The following is a 25,946-nucleotide window of genomic DNA, read 5'->3' on the forward strand; positions in this document are numbered from 1 at the left end:
GTCCTGGTAGCTGGGAAGATGAAAAGCATTTAAGATGCTGGAACTCACTCTTGACCTGTTGAAAGGCCACAGGATAGCAAGACAGTATTGTCCTGGTTGCTACCCTATTTCATGGCTAGGAATAATGTACAGAAGGTCTCGTATTCATGGATCATATGGCACTCACATGCCTCCACCATGTGCCAACATATCCAATGATAGGCACTATATAGCTAGTCATGTGCTGCTCTGAGTTTCAAAGTCAGGGGATTTGTTTTTGCACCTGAAAACTACTTTTGGCACCACAGCAAGTGGAAACTATTATCAGTTTGTCCAAAACAAACTTCTGAGGCTGACAGGCACAGCACCTATCAATACTGCAGGTCATAGGACAAAAATTAAATGAAGTGATCTCGCGTTGTTGACTCAGTTAAACAGCACAGAGTCCACCAAATTTATAGAACAAGATATACTGAAATCATAAAGGAGGTAGACATGGTCTTGGACATCAAGACAAACAAAGAATCCCAACAGAGCTGAACTGTTAGGTTGAAAAACTTTAAAAGTAGAAGATAATATAGCTAAGTTATTCCTGATTTCTCCATTCTAGGTAACAAGGACGTGTTTAACCCATGTGTTCCAGTCTTGGTCTTACACATAAAAGCAAGCACTGTGATGATTTATACATTCCTCTTAACAACATCGTTAACAGGGTGTAGGTGAGAACAGGATGTGACCTCTGTGAACTATAAGAGTGTAAGAGTGTAAGATTTATCAGAAAGGCAACTTCCAAATTCCACCAGAACAAACTTATCTTCTTCAACATTCTCCTTCCCTCAGGGGCCATTGTGAAACACTTTGGAGGTGGGAATAGGACTGCTGAGAGGCGTGACAGGAGGTAGACATTTCCTGATGCCCCTGCTTATGGCTAATGTAATTTCTATAGGTTTTGCTGTGATTATGATAGTTAGGAAATATATTTTCCCAAAATAGTCCACGCACTTGGCATCTAAATAAATTTCTGATCTTTGGGAAAGAGTTCCAGAGTTTCATTTCATAATATAAGTATTTCCTTTTATGAGTTTTTTTTGCTTCTTTTCAGTTTACCTAAACATCAACTTATTTTCACCATTTTTTGTATTATAAGATGAAAAAACTGCATGGATTTAAATTCTTTATCTCAAGGTTATATTGCTAACAGTCAATTTCCCATGTTTGAAATTCTTTCTTTTCATAATGCACCTTAGATATAAATATATTACTTCATTAATGATATACTGTTATGGAACAACTACAAAAAAGCAAATAAAAACACTTCTCCAGAGCAAATGAATTTTATACGTTTGTGGAAAGAAAGCTCTAATAATTTTTCTCTGTAAATCGCAACAGACATGAAAAATTTTGAAAGTGTCTTAGACCAACTAATTTGTCCTGAAAGTGTTTGCAAGCCAATTCAAAAAGTCAGACGTCATTTTTTGTGCATGGATACTAGAAATAAATGTCCTACGACTTACCTGCACAGCCCAGAGGTAGTCTAGACGCAGCTTCAAGTCCACCTGTCTGGAATGCAGTGCCAAAGCACAAGAAAATAGCAAAATCGCCAGTATCGGTTCATAGCCACGCATATAAAAGGAGCCACCCCTTAAAAATAAAAGGAAAGTAAATGGGTTATTCCAGGTTTTCTAATACCTAACACTTCATACTTTTAATATCAGATCTTTAGTTTAGAACATGTGGGTATCCCCTAACCACTAGCCTTTTCTGAAGAGGCTTATATGAGCAGGGAGATGGGTGACAGTAAATCTGATCGCTGCATCACACCAACATTCAATTTCTTGAGGATTTTATACTGCTATGCATTATTGTAATGTGTGTGCAAGGTTTTAATTAGAAAATATAAAAACATTCAAAAGCTCAAAAGCTTAAATGAAATTAGAATTGATTGAGGGCTGCTGAAATATGGAAGTGAAATTTTTAACAGTGTTTTTCTATTTCATGTTATAGTTAGACTGCAGTGTTTTCAGCTGAGGTATGTTAGCCTAAAACTACAGAATAATGGGGCAACAGCTGCTAGTTCCCAAAAGCTGATCTCCTGTTGATGGATCCTACAGTTGCTGCGGAGAGGATGGCTTAAGTATTTCTTATGTTTTACTGACTGTATAGCACTAAGCAGTATTGAATGCTAGAGGACAATTCACAAATGAGTAGTCAATGTCATGACTATCTATACAGAAGTAGCCATTGCTTATCTTTTCAAGATACCTACCCCACTGCTTTTCTGTAACCACTGAGTTCCAAAATAACTATGTACAAAATTGTAACAAAAAGCAGGAGAATCATTTTTGGCAAGGAAGATACACGTAGAAATATTGCCAAGGTGAGAGTCCCCACTACACAGGAAAGGAAAGCATAGTGGGCTGTGTCACATGGAAGTTCATTCATTGTTTTATTTGTTCCACCAGGAGAAATGATAACTATTGAACTGCTGGAATTGGTATTCCAAACCCAAGGCATACAGCCAACCTAGAAAAGACAGGAGAGGTGAGAACAGGAGAAAGTTAAATATGAAATAAACAGAAATGCAGCTGCTATGGGGGCTGACTGTAGTTTGTTTCTAATTGGGAAAATATGGCCATAAAATCTATCTCCTTTTCCTGTAACATTTTACTCAGCTTCAGATGGGACACACTCTTCGTTCATTAGATGCCACTAAGGCCAACCAATTAAAGTCTGATTTTAATTTTAAATTCTGAATTTTAAAGTCTGGAACTAAAAAATTAGTAGAATACTTTCCCTCTCAGTGTTCAAAACCAAGAGATTCTCAAGCCAACATATTCCTACAAAATTCAGGAACTTCAGTAAACGTTTTATGTGGCCATGCGGGTAAGAATGGTGCACAGAACACAGAAAGAAATATGTTTGTTTTATTGGCTATGTAAATTGTATTAATTTCAATTAATCAAATATAAAATAAAACATATTTTAATCTTTGATTGAAAAGCTAAACATGAATAATTTCTTCACTTCAGACTTACTTCTGCTATCACATATAATTCAAATACAAGGCCTCATCTTTAATTATCCCTGCCATTTCAGTTACCCAAGGAGTTCCATTTCTTCCCTAGACTGGGAAATAAAAAAATGTTTTAGTGCATTTCCTGTGGGAAATTTGAGGAAATTTAACCTACTTCTTCCAAAGGCAATGTCATGTACACATCTCAGAGCTGCTACTCAAGGAAGGGGGAATTTCTGGCAAATAGTGCAAATCTCTAGAGCTCCAGTTTTAATTGCACTCCAACCTTCACCTCTTATGAAGGGAAAGGATAAGAGTTAGCATAAGTGGGGTGAGTGGGATGGTAGTGTGAAATTGATTTTAACAGGCACTGCCACATAAGTCCTGCCCTGTTACTTAAGCTTCTCTTTTGAAGTGTGTTATTAGAGCTTTTTATTTCATCTTAACCACTGATAATGAAATTTTATAGCATGCTGTAAGAAAACTGACAACCTGAAAGGTGATTAAGCAATATATTTTACAGGGGGTTGTAGTCATTTAAAAAGATGAGACATAACCGATAAAATGTGAGTTAAACTCATAATGGCTAACATTATGAAATGAGATGAGAAAGAGTGAAGTGAAAAATCTGTTTAATGTGATTTTATTCAATATCCTTAGGATGCTGTTCATACTAAACTCATCCGAAAACATAGGCATGCATGAGGGCTTCATAAATGATGTGCAATCCATCCAGGAAAACACCATGTGCTCTACAACTAAGAGTGAATTCTCAGCACCTAGCTCCTCTGCTAGGTGAGAATTCTAGAGGCATTACTTTGCAGGAACTAAAAATTTCTGCCTATTAAACATTTCTCCTAAACATTTCAATGGTTACAGGTTATTTTTGTTTCAATAAAGAATAAAATTATATTTGTGACCTATCCTAAGTTGTAACTGAATGATCACTTCCTTGCTGGAGGCCAGAACTTCTGAATTCTAATCTGACTTCTTCCACCGATGTTCAACGTTGCCTTAGGCCTTATGATGTCTGTTTCTCATTTTCACCATCTTTAAGTGGCAACAATGGTGCTTTTTTCATTTGGTCAAAGTAAGTGTCAGCTCACTAGAGTTGAACCTAGGGGTAGGTTCAACGTGCCAGAGTTGAAATCGATAGCCCAGCTCAGGTGCATCTACACCAATGCACGCAGCATGGGCACCAAACAGGAGGAGCTGGAAGCCATTGTGCAGCGCGACAGCTATGACGTAGTTGCCATCACAGAAACATGGTGGGATGCTTCTCATGACTGGAGTGCTGCAATGGATGGCTATAAGCTCTTCCGAAGGGATAGGCAGGGAAGGAGAGGCGGTGGGGTGGCTCTGTATGTTAGGGAGTGTTTTGATTGCATAGAAATCAAAGATTGTGAAGACCAAGTAGAGTGCTTGTGGGTAAGGATGAGGGGGAAGGCCAATGAGGCAGATATCCTGCTGGGAGTCTGTTACAGACCACCCAACCAGGATGAAGACACAGATGAGACATTCTATAAGCGACTGGCGGAGGTCTCGCATTCGCTGGCCCTTGTTCTTGTGGGCGACTTCAACCTACCGGACATCTGCTGGAAGTATAACACAGCAGAGAGGAAACAGTCTAGGAGGTTCCTGGAGTGTGTGGAGAATAACTCCCTGACACAGCTCGTGAGTGAGCCCAGCAGGGGAGGTGCCTTACTGGACCTGCTGTTTACAAACAGAGAAGGACTGGTGAGAGATGTGGTGGTCGGAGACCGTCTTGGGCTTAGCGACCACGACATGATAGAATTCTCAGTTGTGAGCAAAGTAAGGACAGGGGTCAGCAAAACTGCTATCATGGACTTCCAGAGGGCAGACTTTGGCCTGTTCAGGTCACGGTTGAGAGAGTGCCTTGGGAGACAGTCATGAAGGACAAAGGGGTCCAGGAAGGCTGGACAGTCTTCAAGAAGGAAATCTTAAAGGCGCAGGAGCAGGTGGTCCCCATGTGCCGTAAGAAGAGCTGGGGGGGAAGGTGACCGGCCTGGCTGAACAGGGAGATTTTGCTGGGACTCAGGGAAAAGAGGAGAGTTTATCATCTCTGGAAGAAGGGGCAGGCAACTCACAAAGAGTACAAGGATCTCGTTAGGTCAAGCAGGGACAAAATTAGAAAGGCAAAAGCCCAGCTAGAGCTCAGTCTGGCCACAGTCGTAAAGGATAATAAAAAATGTTTTTACAAATATATTAACAACAAAAAGAGAGGCAAGGAGAATCTCCATCCCCTACTGGATATGGCGGGGAACATTGTCTCCAAGGACGAGGACAAGGCTGAGGTACTTAATGCCTTCTTTGCCTCAGTCTTTAATAGCCAGTCCAGGTATCCACAGGGTATTCAGCCCCCTGAACTGGAAGACGGGGATGGAGAGCACAATGTACTCCTCATAATCCAGGAGGAAGCAGTCAAGGACATGCTAAACCACCTGGACACCCACAAGTCTATGGGGCCTGATGGGATCCCCCCCAGAGTACTGAGGGAGCTGGCGGAGGAGCTTGCCAAGCCACTCTCCATCATTTATCAGCAGTCCTGGTTAACAGGGGAGGTCCCAGAAGACTGGAGGCTTGCCAATGTGACGCCCGTCTACAAGAAAGGCTGGAAGGAGGATCCTGGGAACTACAGGCCTGTCAGCCTTACCTATGTACCAGGGAAGGAGTGGTTCGTCTTCAGAGTGCTCACAGGGCATGTGCAGGACAACCAAGGGATCAGGACCAGCCAGCATGGGTTCATGAAAGGCAGGTCCTGCTTGACCAACCTGATCTCCTTCTATGACCAGGTGACCCGCCTAGTGGATGAGGGAAAGACTGTGGACGTTGTCTACCTGGACTTGAGTGAAGCCTTTGACAGCGTCTCCCACAGCATTCTCCTGGAGAAACTGGCGGCTCGTGGCTCAGACAGGTTTACTCTTCGCTGGGTGACGAATTGGCGGGATGGCCGAGCCCAGAGAGTTGTGGTGAACGGCGTTAAATCCGGCTGGTGGCGGGTCACAAGCGGTGTTCCCCAGGGCTCAGTTCTGGGGCCAGTCTTGTTCAATATCTTTATTGATGATCTGGATGAGGGGATCGAGTGCTCCCTCAGTAAGTTTGCAGATGACACCAAGTTGGGTGGGAGTGTTGATCTGCTGGAGGGTAGGAGGGCTCTGCAGAGGGATCTGGACAGGCTGGATCGATGGACAGAGGACAACTGTATGAGGTTTAATAAGGCCAAGTGCAGGGTCCTGCACTTTGGCCACAACAACCCCATGCAATGCTACAGGCTTGGGGAGGAGTGGCTAGAGAGCAGCCCGGCGGAAAGGGACCTGGGGGTGCTGGTTGACAGCTGGCTGAACATGAGCCGGCAGTGTGCCCAGGTGGCCAAGAAGGCCAACAGCGTCCTGGCCTGTATCAGGAATAGTGTGGCCAGCAGGAGTAGGGAAGTGATTGTGCCCCTGTACTCGGTACTGGTGAGGCCGCACCTTGAATACTGTGTTGAGTTTTGGGCCCCTCACTACAAGAAGGATGTTGAGGTGCTGGAGCGTGTCCAGAGAAGGGCAATGAAGATGGTGAGGGGTCTGGAGCACAAGTCTTATGAGGAGCGGCTGAGGGAACTGGGGTTGTTCAGTCTGGAGAAGAGGAGGCTGAGAGGAGACCTTATCGCTCTCTACAACTACCTGAAAGGGGGTTGTGGCGACGAGAGTGTTGGTCTCTTCTCCCAAGTAAGTAGTGATAGGAAGAGAGGAAATGGCCTCAAGTTGCGCCAGGGGAGGTTTAGATTGGATATTAGGAAAAATTTCTTCACTGAGAGAGTGGTCCGGCATTGGAACAGGCTGCCCAGGGAGGTGGTGGAGTCGCCATCTCTGGAAGTGTTCAAAAAACTTGTGGATGTGGCGCTTCAGGACATGGTTTAGGGGACATGATGGCGCTGGATTAATGGTTGGACTTGATGATCTTGAAGGTCCTTTCCAACCTAGTGATTCTGTGATTCTGTGATTCTGTGAGCTATGGGGGTTGATCCACAAAGGTTCCAGCTATCATAATATTCGTCTCAATCACAAAGTCAGACACACAGAACTTGCTGAGATGCTAGCTAGCCTGGAGGCACTGCACATCTCTTTGCCTTTTGCACATATATGGAGAGTAAGAATCACATATATGTCTGCGTGCTATTAGGGTTGTGTGTTATTCACACAACTGATGTTCAGGAATTCCCAGAAATGTCTGAACATCAATAATTCTTGATGCCTTTCAGGACACTGGAATTTTTAGACAAGGGATCCTCTGCCCATTCAGCTCATAGGGATCAGCTTTGTAAATGGTCTCAGGGCAGGTCCAGGGATGAGTGAATACACAAAATACAAAATAAGGGGCTTGGCATCTTAGTTAGTACCGTGAATTGCTCGTGAAATCACTGTGTTCCTATTGGTCAGAACACATTGCCTAAATCCCGCAGAGAGGCATGATTTGAGGCATCTGCCTTCTCAGCATTTCCAGTTGTGTTTAGCGTGCTATTTTTGTGTGTATTCTTTCCTTTGGGTACCCTAACATGTTTAATTCATTAGCATTAACAGCCAAAATGCTGAAATTGAGTGCTAGGAGTTTGACAAGGCAACTAGATGCCAAATACTTAGGTGGAAGTTTAAATTCCATTTGACATGCAAGTCCACCATGTAGAACTAGCTGCTAATCTACAGTAAAAGAAGCTCAATTTTCAGATGTATTGAGCAAGTTCACTTCATACAAGAGAAGCTTCCTAAACATTAGATGTGAATGGATCATGTAAGTAGCACAGTGTAAGCACCTACTCTCATTACGCAATACTATGCATATTTTAAGATCTCATTATCCTTTCTGATCTGCCTGGACCAAAAATATCCACCTGTTATTACACAGAAATATGTTCTGTAAGGTGCCATATAGAAATAAGTGATGTTGTTTGACACCATGCCTTGTCTTTCAAAAAATATTAGCGATTGAACTAGCAAGCAAGTTGAACATTTAAAAATAATTTTCACATAAAGTACATGACCTCAACAGACTACGTGATACTAAGGTTTGATATAAAATTTTCTGTAGGTGTTGACTAGGTATTACCTGTGTAATTTACTATTAGCTTTGCCATTCCTAATTCAAGACCCTGACTCAGGGCAGTGAAAGTCCAAATTATAGAAAAGGGCTTTATTTTTGAAGAAACATGCTCTGCAAGTATGAATAATAAAAAGAGTAGGAATTCACCAGATGAGAATATGGTATGTATTTAATGGATCCGTACCAGGTTGTTCTTTAAACAGAATGCTAAATTAAACAATACTTGTTTTAAATACTCACCACACATCCTTGAGCCACAGAGTATATTAAGATCACAATAAAAATACACAAAATGGTACGAATTTGTATTGTCAGGCACCCTGGAAAACACTAAGGAAGAAGAAAAAGATTCATGGATAAAGGTTTAAAATATTTTTTAAAGTGGGGTTGTTTTTTTTTAGTAGCCTATAAAAAGAAGTGAATAAGGGATATAGAAATTTTGCCTGCACTGCAAATTATGAAAGAAGCATGCAGATATTATTGTGAACATGTGTTTTAATGGTAATTGCATTTTGGGGGATAATAAATATGAAATTATTATTATTATATGTTATTTCTCATCATAATTAAAACTCCTTGAAAGGTTAGTAAGATGTCTGCTTATAATGCAAATAATAAATTAGGATGGCATTTCATTTTGTTCTCATGGGGAAAATACCCAAAGTATCTTTTGCCTTGCATATTATCATCTACAAATAGTGATCCAAGAGAACATACTGTGGTAGCATAGAATTTTGGAGTGGTATTTGTGTCTTCTGCTACAATAGCCACATTAAATGCCAGGGTAGTTTTAATTATCAGGACTCATTAAAAAATATTAAATTTGTCAGAGCAGAAAGAGCAGTAGAGAACAAAAATGTCTGGTGGAATGGAGTCTTGTGAATCTCGTGCTAATCTCCATTTTTACCCTGATTCCATCACTGTGAAGTGTGAAGTGCTTAGTGTTGTGAGCATACATGAAGCCAGGGACAGAAGGTGAGAGAGGAATGATAAGTCTGTCAGGCTCTAGCACTTATGCTTGTTCCAGTCATACTGATCTACTCTGATTTCAGGGAAAGCTGCTTTCCTTCTTTTGCCTTGCATTAAGAATGTTTGGGGTGTCTACTACCTACTGGATCCAGGATACATCTTTCAGACTACAGGACTTCTTCCAGTGACTTCAAGGGGCAAGAATGAACTCCAGGAAACAATGATATTTAAGGAGGAACAATTCTGTGTCCCTTAAAAGGACAGGGCTCAGACTTACCAAGTCCGGATTTGACTTAAGATAAAATGGAACAAGCAAACACCTAATTTTTGGATGAAAGTCACTAGTCCTGAAAAAAGCTGTTCATTTCATGGGTATCATCAACATCAAAAACATAGCTTCCAGAGGGCAGTAAAGTACCCATAGAGAGGGGCTTCTGTGGCCTTGGCACAATAGAAATCATGTATTGAAACTCCTCCCCTTCCTTTCACATATGCAGAGGCATTTCCCCTATATGTGTGACCATGAATTAAAAGTTTGAGACAGTTATAGGTGCATCAACTTCATCTGGACTGTGAAACATGAGACTACTGTAATTACAGAAAAAAAAAGTGTGATCTGCAAATACATTCTGGCTTCATTATGGATTAAGTCTATGGGGTGGGGAACAACCAATGTAGTATCAATAGTAGGTTTATATAAGCATAGTATGGACCTGAGTTAATTGGCTACACCAGAAACCAGTTTAACTGTTAGTCAGCATCAGTAAAATATATCAGGACACCCAAGGTATATCACCTTTAATAAAACAGTGAGCATATTGTAGAACAAAAATCTCAAATTTTAAGAATCTCATGTTGAAAAGCTGTGTCTCAAGGGAGGGGATATAGCAGAGTCCAAAATTACACTGTGAAAAAAAAGAGATAGACTATTTCTGCATTTATTCATAGTTATCATACAGTTCAGTTTGGAAGGGACCTCAAGGGGCCCAAAAGTACTATCTAACTTGACCCCGAGGGCCATTTCTATATAGCTGATCAGTCCCCAGCCTGTGTCATTGCAGGGGGTTCTTCCTTCTCAGGGCCTGGACTTTGCATTTATCCATGTTGTATTTCATAAGATTCCTCTTGGTCCATTCTGCCAAGCTATCTAGGTCCCCCTCAATGGTCATACTGCCAGTGTGTTGGCTGTTATGCCAAAATTGGAGTCACTTGAAAACTTGACATGAGTATACTCCATGTCCCTCTCCAGGCTGTTGATAAAAATCTTTAACAGGACAGGTCCCAAGATAAGGTCCTGTGGTGCCCCTCTTATTACTGGCTTCCAGGTAGAGTATGACTATAAATTGCTATGCTCTGAATGTGATCATCCAGACATTTTTTTTACCCATCAAATTGTCCACCCAACTAGACCAAAATCCTATGCACACATGAGGTGGAACATGTGTGGGTTTATCCATATAAATAAAATACAAAATAATAATAATAATTTTGTTTACAGGAAATATATATTCCATTAGTTCAGTTTGCAACCAAATAAGCTATCTACTGCTTGTTAAAGAGAAAATCCTCATAGTTCGAAGATAATGCTTCATGGTTAAAAACGACAAAGCAAAATGCAGGTTCAAAGACAATGTGTCCTCACACATTGCACGGACGTGTGGTTTTTTGTGTGTGATACGTATATGTTCTGAATGTTGACATGATAGGCTATTGGGTCAACAGAGAAAATAAACCTTTAAAAGGTAAGGTATGAGACATGTCTGAATAAAAACTCTGACTGACACTGGAAAGACTTATACATCTGACTTTTTGGTCATTCTAAGATTGCATCTGCTTTTTTATGATAGCATAGAATTTTGGGCTTAATTATCTTTGTTTTCTTTTATTTGTGGAATTTTTATTAACTAAATAAGTACTGTCAGATCCCCAAAGTGCTAGGTAACTGGTACAGTAAAACATTATTATAGTGGTTTTATGAGTGAGCTATTTGATGATAAAACATGTAGAAATTGAGTCACTTGTCCAATGTATAACAGCAAGTAAGTGCCAGAAGACTGATTAACGTAAGGGAATGACTGGTTTACAATTCTATATTTCTTATACATAGCATATTCATTATCTTTTATTTATTATATAAGACAAATTTTCACCACAAAATTTCAAACTGCGATATTCTGAGTTTTCATATTTCTTTATTTTTCTAATGCTGGATTTCATCCTGTAAGTACTGAATATCTAGAGGAATCTGGTATAAATTAAAATTCTGTTGACTGCCAAAACAGCTGGAACAAACCTTAAGTTTGCAGTAACCCCAGGGAAATGGCATAAAGAAGAGCCATTTCCTACAAACTTCTTCATCTGTGTTTCTACCATCCATAGACAGTACAACAGATGATAAACTACTGTGCCTTTATGAAACAAAAGAGATCATCAAAATTAGTCCCAAGTAATTGTGTAGGTTTATAAATAAAGATCTGCTCTGTAGCAGATACTCTGCTAATACACTATTTGTTTCCATGAAAACAATTACAGCCTCCTGCCAAAGGGCACTTTTTCTTACCTAAAAATTAGTGTGTGTTAATGAGCAAAGCTGATTAACTGTGTAGGTGTTTTCTCCTGATATTTGTCTACAAAGACTAAACTTAGATTAAGTCACTACAGATTTCTTTAATCAGAAAATTAGTCTGTAGTTGGTTTATTTTGATCTGGCAGACCTAGTTCTCTCCAACAACCAAATGTCCTTCTGTATCATTATTGTGTGAACATGTAATGCAGGAGAATTAATCGTTACTAAAGGTTTTGAAAAGGTCAAGGGTTGCATGTGCAAAACATTGTGCTTTACCATCAAGACAGCTGCTACTTTGGCAAGAAAAGTTTTGAAAACAGTGGGGAAGTTGGCAGGACTTTACACCCAGATACCAGTCAGAATGGAAGGGAAAACTAGTGTGCTCCATAGTCAGAAAGGAGAAAAAGTCAGGTTAAAGCAGCTGTTTATCTGAACACTGGAATGATTCAGTAGCTAGTGGTAGGTGTTCAGGGAAGACATAGCAGAAAAGACAAAAAGCATACTATCGATGGCACTGAATGCTACACTGTTATAATGATTACTCATGTAAAGTCTCCTTTCAAGTGAATCATCTTCGTTTTTGAAGTGCCTAATGCATTACTTAGCAATGACTTGAAAAGTACATAGATTTCAGACTATGAATCTGTGAAGCATGTGCTGATGGCTTCATATTCCAAAGGACAAGCAAAGCATAGCCACCAAAAGAAAGAACAGTCATAAAGTCTTAAATCACTTACTTGTACTCTTGTGACATGTAGGTACATAATACAAGCCACTAGGAAGCATATGCAGAACACCAGGAGAACAAGAACTATGGTACTCCTAGAATCAAAACACAATAGAATATAAGCAATACAACTCCGTAGCAGCAGATGAGAACAGCACAGAGGTCCTTCTGAAATGGTGTCGTGGTTTAGCCCCAGCTGGCAACTAAGCACCGTGCAGCCGCTCACTCACTCCCCATCCCCCAGTGGGACGGGGGAGAGAATTAGGAAAAAAAACTTGTGGGTTGAGATAAACACGGTTTAATAGGACAGAAAGAACGAAGGAAACAACAATGATAATACCAACAAAGGAATGTACAAGAACAAGTGATGCCCAATACAGCAATTGCTCACCACTCAGTGATCGACAGCCCGTCCCCGAGCAGCGATTTCCACCCCCCGGCCAACTCCAGTTTTTGTACTAGGCATGACGTCGTATGGTAGAGAATATCTCTTTGGCCAGTCTGGGTCAGCTGTCCCGGCTGTGTCCCCTCCCAGCTTCCCGTGCACCCCCAGCCTTCTTGCTGGCAGGCCAGCACAAGAAGGTGGACTGTCCTTGACTGCTTAGCAACAACCCAAAACATCAGCACATTATCAACAGTTTCTCATCCCAAATCCAAAACACAGCCTCACACTAGCTTCTGTGAAGAAAACCAGCTCTATCCTGGCTGAAACCAGGACAAATGGTATTTTGGATGAATGGTGAAGGATCTCCCCCTCACCTTTGCTGTAATACTAACGGTCACAGAGGAAATTTCACAGTGAAACGCACTGCTCTGAAGAATGAGAAATCGTTAAATGCTCTTGTATATGGTGCCCACTCTGACCTCAGCAAGGAGATGAAAACACCTCAAAAATTCAACTGTATGGTTGAATGGTGTCAGGAGAGACATTTTCTAATTGTAGGCTAATGCAGAATATTCAGCATGATGACTCTTATAGGTAGAGTGGGTAACCCAATTACTTGGCCTTGGCAGCTATGTAAGTTACCAGATGCTTTTCCCTCAAATCTCTCCTTCTCAAAGATTCAGAAATCAGAGGTCAGTCAACTCAGTCACTTATCAAGTCAAATGAAATCAGATCGCGATACCTTCTTCTAATGAAACACAGCAACTCCCTCCTTTTGAGTCTTCCTCAATGGTTAGAAAAATCTTAGGTTTCACAAAGATGCTGTAATAGTTCTTTTAATTTTTAATCTTCCCTCTCCTGATCTTTCAGAATAGGCTTGTTCTTCATGAACAGCAGGGTGCAGACCAAGTAATTCCCTGTGTTCCTGTTTCCAATAACACGGAAAACCTGTGTTGTTGGAACAGTACCTTATGGATGTGAGCAAGCTGGCAAAAATTAATCCACCAGCATTGCTGCTTTGATTTATGCTCAGGGACAGCCTGGCCCCAAGCCAGCCATGGAACTAGGGCCATATGACAGCAGTATAACATGATCTTCAGACCTTCTTTTCTAGTCTTGTGAGAAAAACCCAGCTGGTCCAGAAGATGTGAGCCATGGCTGCAGGCATATATATATCTGTGCGCTTGACCATGACTGGGAAAGATTGCTTATATAGGGTTTCTAACAGTAGAAGAGAAGAGTACAGTTCTGCTGCTGTAGAGTTTCTCAGTATTTGGTTTTGATTTCAAATTCATGTGCTTTGATTTCAAATTAAAATTAACAATTCCCACCAATATGCAAATGGGGAAAATTCTGTGGTGTAGTATGTGTATCCAGAATGGGGAGGTAATTCTAGATGCTGTCAGTGTGGGTTCTGAATACAAGTATTAATAGACAGCAGGTTCTCCTGTGCTTTTAGAGAATTGGCTTGTATTCAGGATGGTAGAATGCTAGAAAAAAATGCAGGGGACATGACTGCAACAGCATTTTTTCAGGCAGCAAGAGCCAACAACCGAAACTAGTGCTGAGTGGGACCCTGACAGAGGTTTGGGCTGGCACCAGTAGCAAAGGGCTACATTTTTAAAAAAAATAAACCCAGCATAAGACATCAGGGGTTTTAGTGGCTATACTGCATGTGTGCCTCCCTAATTGGACAGCTTACATTCACAGGAACATAGCCTTGCTTTCACCAAGTCCAGCTGGTGATAAAAAATATGTCTTTAGCTGAGAAGCTGTTTTGTTCAGATGATCATAGGAATTGTGAGAATGTCAAGCCCATTGCTTTCTGTGTATTTATGCAGCAACTGGCTTTCTTACAACATTTTATTTTCTCTAGATTTTGAACCTCTTCCTTGGAATATTGTGATACATGTCAAACACCATTATTGTCACTTCTCCCGTTATAGTAACACATTACACTTATCTTGGCTTTTGCATTCTCTTGTCATACTTATAACTACTTTGGCAACCTAAAGGGCAAATTATAGCTCCAAGTTCTGCAGAGAGGGGAAATTTTCCAATACTTCCAAAGTTTTAGTCTTAGCTCATGGGTGCATTTGTGTCACAGCAAAGGAAGAGCACAAGAAGAATGAAGCCACCACCAACACATACCAGAAGACTTAAGACCATTCAGTGGGTGGCTTTTTTTTAACTAACCCAGTGATGAACGAGTCCATCTCCGTGGCCTTCAGTGGTTATGTTCTGCTGGAGCTTGTGCGTCTATCAGATCAGAGCTTAAACTGAATCTCTGTCCAGCTGTTTTTTAAGTGATAGTACTTTTTGGAAAGGTTACCAACTTATCATACCATATGATTCTTGGAAATTCATTCTAGTTTCAATTACACTAATACTCTTTGTCTCTCATTGTTCTAAATTGCCATGTACTGCAGCTGGGCTTTACTTCAGAAGTAGGTGAAGGAGTCTTAACTATGCTCCAATTAGTCAGCAGAGGTCATTAGTCTTGAAATTGGATGATTTTTGAAAGTGACTTTGAATTCGTCAAATGAAAGGTATTATATAACAAATTTAATTTATTATTATTATTATTAAAGTAAAAAAGGTGTTTCTCAAACTTTCAATTAAAAATAATAAAATATCAGGGTAAATATTATTCTGACTGGGGATCTGTGCATAGAAAAGACCAGAATTTAAAATGGGATTTTCAAAATCGTTATCCTGTGGCCAGTTGTATAGCCATTGAAATCCTAATAATTAGTAAAAGTGAGTGAAGCTTATTTTGAATGTTTTGATATTCTCATCTGAAAAAGCTTATTACTAATCATTTATATATCTTGAACACAATTATATCTGCTTATTAGAACCCCCAGATTTCAAAATGAAGTCTATTTATTTTTTTTTTATTTAGTAAGCATTCACATAGAATTGAAAAAATCTGAAGTAATCACTAAACTATATCACTCAACAATAGGCATCAGACACCCCCCAAATGCATCACGAGTATTTGGTTCTGTTTACTTTAGTGCAGCTGAAGTTTGACTGCAACTGATGTGGGAATGGGCAAACTATGCACTAGGCAGTTTGTGTAGTGATAGCATTGATACCAAAAAACCTCAATGCAGGTTATAAATTTGGGTTGAAAAGCTGGAGGGATACTTCAGTACTTAGTTCCCAGTAAGCTCTGTATAGTTTTGTCTGTGTTGCTATCAATACCTGAAGTACCTTGTCCAAAGTCAGCACAAATACCTTTAGAAAAGCTGCAGTAACACCTTTGTTTGTAGTGCAGAAATACTTTAAATATGTTTAGCAGATTTCAATGTTTTTGTCTTCTAAGTGCATCCTTCCACCAAAAAAAAAAAAAAAAAAAAAAGAGAGAGAGAGAACCGAGAAGAAATTTTTTTAAATAAGATAACAAAACGTTGCTCCTTTGGACGAATGGAAGAGATGGTAATTAGACTGAAAGTATACCAACAGAGAATGTCCTGTTTGGGAAGACACTGACCTGGGTGCTAATTCCCATTCCAGAGATGTTAATGTTTTGACCTCTCAAGGATGCTTGGAGATGTTCCAGTTTGAATTATTGTATTGGGTTTGTGCGGCAAGGTTTTGGTAGCAGTAGGGGTTGCAGGGGTGGCTGCTGTGGGGAACTGTTAGAAGGTTCCCCTGTGTCTGATAGAGCCGGTGCCAGCTGGCACCAAGACGGACCTGCCATTGGCCAAGGCCGAGCCCATCAGTGACGGTGGTAGCACCTCTGGGATAACATAGTTAAGAAGGGGGGAAAAAAAAAGGGCACGCAGCATTTGCAGCTGGAGAGAGGACTGAGAATGTGAAAACAACTCTGCAGACACCAAGGTCAGTGGAAAAGGAGGGGGAGGAGGTGCTCCAGGTGCTGGAGCTGAGAATTCCCTGCAGCCCGTGGGGAAGACCATGGCGAAGCAGGCTTTCCCCCTGCAGCCCATGGAGGTCCACAGCAGAGCAGATATCCACCTGCAGCTCATGGAGGACCCCACGCTGGTGCAGGTGGATGCCTGAAGGAGACTGTGACCCTGTGGGAGGCCCATGCTGGAGCAAGCTCCTGGCAGGACCTGTGGACCTGTGAAGAAAGGAGCAGGTTTGCTGGCAGGTCTTGTGACCCTGCGGGAGACCCACACTGGAGCAGTCTATTCCTGAAGGACTGAACCCCATGGAAGGGACCCAGGCTGGAGCAGTTCGTGAAGAACTGCAGTCTGTGGGAAGGACTTGCATTGGAGAAGTTCGTGGAGAACTGTCTCCTGTGGGAGGGACCCCACGCTGGAGCAGGGGAAGAGTGTAAGTCCTTCCCTTGAGGAAGGGAACAACAACAATGTGTGATGAACTGACCACAACCTTCATTCCCTGTCCCCCCTGAGCTACTTGGGGGGAGGTGGTAGAGAAATTGGGAGCAAAGTTGAGTCTGGGAAGAAGGAGAGGGTGGGGAAAGGGTCTTTTAAGATTTAGTTTTATTTCTTATTATCCTATTCTGATTTTGACTAGCAATAAATTAAACTAATTTCCCCAAGTTGAGTCTGTTTTTCCCAAGACAATAACTGCTGAATGATCTCAACCCACAAGCTTCTCATTAAATTTTCTCTCCCCTGTCCAGCTGAGGAGGAGGTGTGATGGAGCGGCTTTTGTGGGCACCTGGAATCTAGTCAAAGACAAACCCACCACAGTTATAATGGCAAAAGACAGAAACTTACTGTGGTATTATTAGAAGGTAGACAAGGCCAAATAAGGCAGCTAGAATTAGTGAGAGAACTACAGCACTGGTGAAGTACTCATCCTGAAGCTGGTGGTACTGTTAAAGAAAGGAAGAAATGAAGGCAGTGAGCATTTTATATGCACCCAGCCACCCACACTTGTCCATTCTAAGTAAGAAAAAACTATAGCCTAAAATAAAACTAGCCCCTACCCATTTTGCAAACACACAAATAATCATTGCTTAATTCACACATGCAAAAAAGATGAGGCAAGTCAACACAACGTTTTCCTTGACAGCCTTCTGTTTCAGCTGCTCCTGTTGGCCTAGCTGTTTAATTTTTACCCTTTAACTAGTCAAATCTGGATTAGGCTCAGACATAAGTTTATCTTTTGGAGCAAAAAGGTTTCAGCCATTTTGAACCAGAAGGAGGTGGCACTCCCTCCTCTCCACTTATTCATCACAAAAAAAGGCCAAAACCCTCTTGGTGCTGCCTTCAAGGAGTCCTTTCACCTCAGCTGCTCAGGGCAGGACACTAATGTGTGGGCTGGAGGCAGCTGCTAATGAGAGACACAGACTCAGTTTTGAGCAGCTACTGTCCCCGATTCTACTAAGCCACAGTCCTTACAACAGAATACTTTTCACTGCTGGAAATGCACAAATGTTTTCTCAGAAAGATCCAAATTTCAATCTAGTATACACCCAAAAACTTTCTTATTTTGAAAGAAAACAATTACAATTAAATAATAAATCACTGTGGAAACTTGAAATCAAAGTTAATGCTCAAGACCTTAAAAAAATGCAGCCTTCTGACTTGAAACAGCAGTGACATGAAATCTTAGACTACGAAGTGACTTACAGTGGAAAAATAAATGCTACTGACAAATTAATCCAATATCATATCACTTCTACTTTTTCAAATACATAAACCAAAGGCTTTTTTTTTTTTCAGTTAAAACAATCTCTGTTTACAAACAAAACCCATACAAGGTAGGAACAAACAGCTCTACTTTGTTAGCTTGTATGAGTGCTTATAAGTCTGGAGTATGTCCACTGCTTTCAGCACACTCACACTGGTGTAAGATCACAACCTTGCCCAGAGGTTTAAGATTTTTTTAATATTTTCTAGGATCGATGGGATCGGTACTTATCAGGCTACATATGCAGAGGGAAGCACCCTCCTGTCATTAACGCTTCTCCAAAGCAGATGTGTCAGTAGGCAGCCACATTGCCATGAGACAGCATCAAACAGGTGACACAGGTCAGGCAGTTTGGAGAAGCAAAAGGAAGGCCAAAACACAGGATGTGTAACTTTAGGGGCGATAATCTTGATGAGTAGAAAAATACTGATCTTTATCCACTGAGTCTTCCATAGAAGGTGGAGATAATGTCTCTCTCTTATCTGAGAGACAGTGCACATGATTATTTAAAGGTAGCAAGCTGAATTTAAATATTGTCTAAAACAAACAAAAAAACAATGTTAGTTGGCTCATGGTCAGTGAAATCAGTAAAAATAATTTTTAAACCCCTTACTTTATTTTCACGCTCAATTTGCTTATACTTCAGGGTAATGAAGTTCAAGTCAGCCATCTCAGACTCAGTTTGCCGGGCCTCTATCAAACGGCTGATGTATCTGTTTACTCGAGTTCCTGGAGTGTTGTATACAACATTGGTAGAAAAAGAGGAACGATTCCTGAGTTTTTCGGAGGCTGTCCTTAATGCTCTCCTCTGTAGCACAGATGAAGAAAGAAGCACAGATTTTATTAACACTGAAATTTTTCATTGCTGTTCATATCATTTCAAGCTCACAGCCAGGAGGAGGAATTAATTAAGCAAAGCAACTACAAAAGACTGAGATCTTATCTCTGTGTGACTGCCATCTTTTAAAAACTCCTTAGCTGAAACCCTGATCTCATTAAAACCAATGAGAAAACCCCCACTGCACTCCAGGATTTCAATTCTCATCTGCAGAAATTCTCTTCACATATTGCCCTGACAGTCCTCCACCACTGAGGAAATAATCAGTTTGATCCCAACCAGTGTGATTTTATATAGAAAAATAATTAGAATTTTTTTCTTGATGGAAGGGATTCTGGACATCTTGAAGACAAGATAACCAGGCTCTTCATGATACACGAGAAGTCCTACTGTCCAAGACTGTCTGGGTAACTATGGAATTTGAAAAGGTAATTTTTCTTAATCTCTTGCACAATGACTATATGTGACTTCAGAGGGTCTGAAATCTCAGGTGTTCCTATCTTTAACTCACCAGCTGGCTCTCTTGTTAAGACCTCTTGGGTATGCCTGCAGATCCAGATGGAGCAGTCCAATAAATAATCAGAGCTAACCTGTGCTTCACTGGGGTTAACTCCTCCATGGCTAAGATAGCACAACTGACAAGATGATCATTCATAGTCCTTTTCAGTGCAAAGGATTTATCACAGAGCATATCTAAAAGGGATTTCAGACAATCTGTCTCACTTTTCACAGAGAGCAATCAGAAGATGGTGAGCAACATCTTAGACACACTGGTGAAAACCTCTGTGGAGGGCATAGTAATCTAAATGTTTGTGGCTAGATCTGCACTAGTATGACTGCCCATGCCGCAGAACACTGAAAGGATCAGGGCCTTCACAAAATACTCTTGTAGAATGCAGCATTTTTTTAAACACAGAATGAGAAATATGTAGGCCAATCTTGTAAAAGAAAAAACAATCACCTAATGGTTAGCATACTGAGTAGGAAGAAAGACACATCAATTGCATATCCTTTTCACCTCAAAAGGGGTCAAGCCTTGCTTCCCAGAAGAGTTTTGACAATGAAGCTCAGGCAGGTTGTACTATTTTTATACAGTTAAAGAAATACATTTTTATCTAAATTCTGCAGTATTCAGGAAGAAAATTTGAAACATTATGAAATGACAAGTCTGCTCAGGGATAAGGACAACATCGGCTCAGGCTATAATCAATAGAGTCTGGTGAGCTGTTACAGAAGCACACAAAATTCCTCTCTTCAGAGCAGTCACTACTTAATAGCCCACTCTTTAAAGGTTATACTACAAAATATCCTTTTAAACCAGATGGTAAAAAGAGGTGGTGACTGCTATTTAAGTAATTCTGCAGAATGACAGTTTCCTGTCTTATTCCACAAGAAGTAGTTCTCATGAGATCCTCATCAGTAAAGAAACAGTGGACCACAGCAGTTCATTAGCTTACATAGCTTATATGTATATTACTTGTAGCTTATGTTATATGTACACCTAAATACTTATGAACAGTGGGAGGGGTTAACTGCTGACTTATACTTTAGTTTTCTGATTGTAAAGAAGAATGGACCTTAGCAAAGATAGAATAACTTTCCAAGTCCCATTTTGCTGGATTTATATGTAGAGAGCAGGTTATACCAGCATTAAACAATTATGAGGCTACTTGAAACATTTTTTTCTTCAAACTATCAGATTCCATTACTTGTTAAGTTGTCTCTCGTATAAGAACTAATTGTTTCAACATGAAAAATAATCTTGTGGACATACATGGATTACAGCTTTCAAGTCCGAACTTCTGGGTTCTGTTAGCCATAGTAGAAATCTTAAATTGCCAGCCAAACAACTATTCTAAATGTTTTTAAACAGAGATAAAGTTGTTCTCTTGCAGAAGACATTTGCCCCACAAATTTGTAGGGGAACTGAGTGCTTTCAGGAATATACAATTCTGGTCATCCTAAAGATAAACAACAATTAGTTGACATATGTTTGCTTAAAGTGCAGCAGAAAGTACATCTTTGGGGATTTTTTATAATCCAAATTTAAGCCTATAGCATCATAATAGGGGTGAACAAAACAACATTAAAAAAAAAAAGAAAATGCTCCTTTGCTTTAAAATCTGGAATAAGGGTAGATGATGGGAGTTATTCTGATATATGGAATAAATTATATTATCTATTCTGCCATTTTGAAATAGAGTTAAAGATATTGTGCTAAATCAAAATAGCTGTTTCTTACATAAAATTATTTTCACTAGATTTCATACTTTTATCTCTATTATTATTTCACACAGTAGACTTACACTATGTCTTATGTGTGGTCAAGATCTAGTATTTATTTTTTTCAGAAATTAAATAAAGAAACACATGCTACAGTAATGTGCTGGCTTCAAAGCCTTTACAGCTGTAGCTTGTTTTACATGATTTGAGGACTGGTATCTCTAAAGAAACCCTGCATTGCAACATCATGTATATATATTAAAATCATATACCATGCTCCATGATAAGTGTTACATATTAGGTAAAAAAGCTCAGAACAATTGATTCAGTTAAAGATAGCATTGTAGAACTTCACTGCAAATGTTCTGACATGAGAAAATTTTCATCAGACTCCTAGCAAACCCATAACAGGATTTTCTGCATATACTACCATATTTATACATATATATACACAAGACACATTTTAAAGTATTACATATGCTTCAAAGAACGTGTAAGTTACTTTTTTTAAATACTCAAGGAACCGTACTAATTTAGAATTGGAAAGCCTTGTACATAGCCAATTTCGAAATAAAATCTGGCGTTTCTGATAGTCTTCACTGAAACTGTGTTTTAAAGGAACTAATGGACCCTTCTCCCCTTTTCCCACAGAAGAAACACAAGCACATGTAAAATCAAAAATATGAAAGTTAGAATACTTTCTGAAACTAAGATTTAGACTGAATCTTCAGTAAATGTATATTATTAAAAAAAAAAAAAAGGTGGAGCAATCAGTCAAGATGAATTACTGATTCAAATGAACACATGCCCTGCTTTGGAGCACTGGTGGAGTGACCTATGTAATATTGCCACCTGCTGGCAAAGAAAATGGAATGAGCTTCAAAAGTTTTTTCTCCATAAATTTCTCGATAGATCCACACACAGAAAAGAAGGTAAACTGGGCTAGCAGTATGTAAAGCAATTTTGAGTTATGGCATTACAAGCCATTCAAGAAAGTGGTATTCATATTTGTATTAGGTACTTTTGCATTTAGGATTTGTATTAGAGACTAAGAGGTTTTTTGGTTAATCAGTTGTCTTTCATTTTTTAGAGAACCATCTAGAGATACAAAATTATTCTGTTATTTTGTATTTGCGGCCATCAGCTTCAGACTGTGATGGACTCATGATGCAAAAGAACAGCTCTTGGTTATTGCAGAAGAAGCCTCAGAAACTCTAACTTCTGTGAATGAAGCCCTTGATAGAAGCCACACAGGCCACCTGTGCTGGCTTGCTCAAGAGGAGCTCCAAATTTGAGGCCTGTTATAATTAAGTTTTGTTTTTACTATGAGAAGGCTGTGGGCATTAGATCTAGCTCCAGCAAGAAAAACAGAAACTCCTCTATCAGTTGGTCAAGGTTACCCCATATGTTCTCAGAGCAGGTCTGCTTGATGTGGCCTTGGAACTAATGCCCAAGGAGCCCACATGGATTACCTTATCATCATCCTCACACGTCATGACATTGGAGAAAGGGATCTCTGCTTTGAACATCTTACGACAGTGCATGAGCTGAACAAGCAGGTAACAGACTGTCTTGAACTTCATTCTTTTGGCAGGCTTAATGTCTGAGAGAATCAGTCCAGGAAATATCTGTTGGTTAGAAAAATAATATTTATAACTGTGTCGTTACATTCCCATTTACATGATTTAGTGGTCAGAACAAAGCAATATTTTAATCAAGAAGCAATATATTTTGTTAAATGTATATTTGCAGATGAAGATTACTTCATCTTTTTTTTAACATGAGATATAAAGAATCTGTTGAACAGACAGTATTTAAACATGTACTTAACATTTTGGGAACTGTTTTCTACATAGAAATGTAGACTATAAGAAAAGTGTATTAATGAAAAACTCATAAAAGAGGCAATATTTGTATTTCTTTAACCTTAAAATAAATTCTGGAAAAACACAGGAAAAAATAAGGAGGAAATGAGCATTTTTATTAATTGATGTTAAAAAATACAATTTCAGTCTTTTCTTATTTCCTCATTTTATTACATAAGCCATTGGTAAGCCCATTAAAATCAGAAGAGGATAGCTTTTGCTTTAAAGATACACTTATATACATGCCCTAAAAGGAGGTTGTGAGACACTGAGGTTATATCTTACATCTTATTTCTTCAAAGCAAGAAGTATTACACCACAGAGAAATATTCTCAAAGGGTTAGGTATAATCTATTCCTTTTACCTCAGGGCTCCCAGTTCAGCAAGGACAAATATTTTCTTGGTTAATTCTTAAGCATATATTTAACTCTTACTGACTTTAGTAAACCCCTAGCACATGTTAAGATGCTTTCACAGATCAGAATAAAAGTGATCCTTTATTCTACCCTCAGTATTTATACCAATCTTATTCATGCTTCTGGCATGTGGAATGTGTAAAGCAGTGTTCATGAGAAATGTGGAAGGACCCCATGCCACCACAGTATCAGAATTTAAACTTGTAAATTTAATCTTTTCTGGAACAGCAAAATAAAGAAGCACAGAGGATTTCGTCCCTACTGTTCCTAGGTACAAAAGACAGAGCAAATCACACTCCAAAACCTTTTTTCAAATGCTCTAAAACCCACAAATGGGACTGAGGATTTTCTGTCTAACCTTCAAAATACTATGATTTTCTAGAGCAGTTTACATTATTACTTCAATAATCAAGGAATGAAGAAGGAAGTAAACTGGAAGCATTTACTTAATGCGTGTTTTATGGATATCTAAATTTATAGGGACAGGGTAAATGACATTGCTTATATTCTGAATGGCATGTCAGGTATTGGTTTGCTATGCTGTTTAATGCATACAGCTATGCACTTACATTTTCTGGAGAATCAAGGATATATGCTATTGATCTACCAATACTCTGTTTAGTCAGTTAACCTGTGGTTATGAAACACACAAACGACTTGTATATAAACAGTTGCACATTTTTTATTAGCAAATGGCTTTGTTATAAACACGTGTCATCTTTCAAATGTGGAAAGGTGCCTAGGTATGCACATGTGTTTTACTGTGTACTGAAAGGCTGATGCTAGCTGAAGCCAGCTAGCATCACCAGCACTGTACTGCATGGTCATCAGCTGGAATCTAAAAGGACACTAGTGTATCTAGTGTATAATCACTTGTATAAGTGACAATTTAGCAAAAGTCTCCATGAAGAGGTTCCCAATATGAACCCTTTCTTTTGAGGGCTTTCTGGCAGAAGACTTACAACTGTATTGCAATAATCGCATAGAAGATACTGTACAAGGATATTCACATACTAATCATCTTTTAGGTGTTCCTAAGGATACCAAGTAGATAGTCATTAGGTTTGAGTATGACAGATACAATCAGCTTTTGAGCTACCATTCCCAACAGCTAAAACTTGCTTTTTGGACAGGTACTCCACTGACAGAATTTGCTAATTTAGCCATAATTTCTCTAGAAGTACTATATATTTTACTCAGTCTCCCTATCAATATTTTGATATAACAAAAATGAACAATTTTCTTGAAACTCCCTCCAGTTTTGCACTTCGCTTCACTTTTTTAAGATGGAGATAAAAAGAGAATACACAGAAATTTACAGGTGGACCATATCTCAAGAGATCATTAGCTCTTTCTTTGCTCAAACCTTTCACTGTGGACATTGCATTTAACTAGGTCAACAACTTTCGTTTTATGTCTCTATCTGATTGGCTGGAAAAGATGCTCCTAAATAAGTACAGAGAGCTACAAAAGCTGCCTGACAGCCTTCCTTATGGATATGCCACAGTAAAGGTGCAAGGGTGGCATAGAATAGGTTTTTTATGCTGACCATAAAAAGGTCAGCAAACTGACTTCAGCTGGAACCCTGGATAATGGTACACATGAACTCAGCTGGCCTGCCCACTAGCTCACATTCACATCTTCCTTTGAAACCTATGAAGGGGTTCCTTCCCATTTTTTGTGCCAATCCAGAAAAACTTGTTCTGCATTTTCAAGGTTATGGAGTGACAGTTTGTTCAGTGAAGATCTACTTTCATTCCATAGCACATGCTTTTTCATAAATCAATCGGTCATTTTGAACTATAGCCCAAAGAACAGAGGAGGTATCAGATGTGTGCATTATTAAAGTAGAAATTTTAGACAGCCCATCACTGAGAAGCTAAATTGGAACTCAATCAACAAAAGCTGATTCTATTGACCTCAAAGATATTGTTTTACGCTGCATTTTTATAACTCTAAGCACTTAATTTATTACCTGTTCAAAATACAAGGAAAAAATCTGACAAGCAAATAAAGAAAACACGTTTGTAAGAAAAACTATCATATTCTCATGCTGCAGGAAGATTGCACATCTTACTAGCAAAAGATTCAAGAGGGCATGACTTAGAAAGGTGAGCACATGGCCATGACTATATCATCCTACAAGGAACTGAAGTCCTGTGAAAAGAGAAGAATTTAGACTTTCCTTGATGCAAACTTCTCATAATAGATGCATCTCTGAGAACAACCTG

At 39.5% G+C, this 25,946-nt stretch overlaps 1 protein-coding gene across 1 annotated transcript in view; it reads right to left on the reverse strand.

Annotated features, from left to right (window-relative positions):
* The window catches only part of ADCY1 (adenylate cyclase 1), a gene marked incomplete at its 3' end in the record, with an annotated part of 176,574 nt that overhangs the window by 16,307 nt on the left and 134,321 nt on the right, over positions 1-25,946 (reverse strand). Inside the window, exons 8-14 of the mRNA XM_082015514.1 lie at positions 22,907-23,062; positions 18,987-19,181; positions 17,455-17,552; positions 12,365-12,449; positions 8,333-8,422; positions 2,246-2,502; positions 1,494-1,620 (exon numbers count right to left, since the gene is read on the reverse strand). Coding sequence (XP_081871640.1) covers positions 1,494-1,620; positions 2,246-2,502; positions 8,333-8,422; positions 12,365-12,449; positions 17,455-17,552; positions 18,987-19,181; positions 22,907-23,062 — 1,008 coding nt within the window. The remainder of the gene's footprint in view (positions 1-1,493; positions 1,621-2,245; positions 2,503-8,332; positions 8,423-12,364; positions 12,450-17,454; positions 17,553-18,986; positions 19,182-22,906; positions 23,063-25,946) is intronic.

This window comes from Phaethon aethereus, assembly GCF_964289735.1.
Source record: "Phaethon aethereus genome assembly, chromosome: 2".
Lineage (NCBI taxonomy): Eukaryota > Metazoa > Chordata > Aves > Phaethontiformes > Phaethontidae > Phaethon > Phaethon aethereus.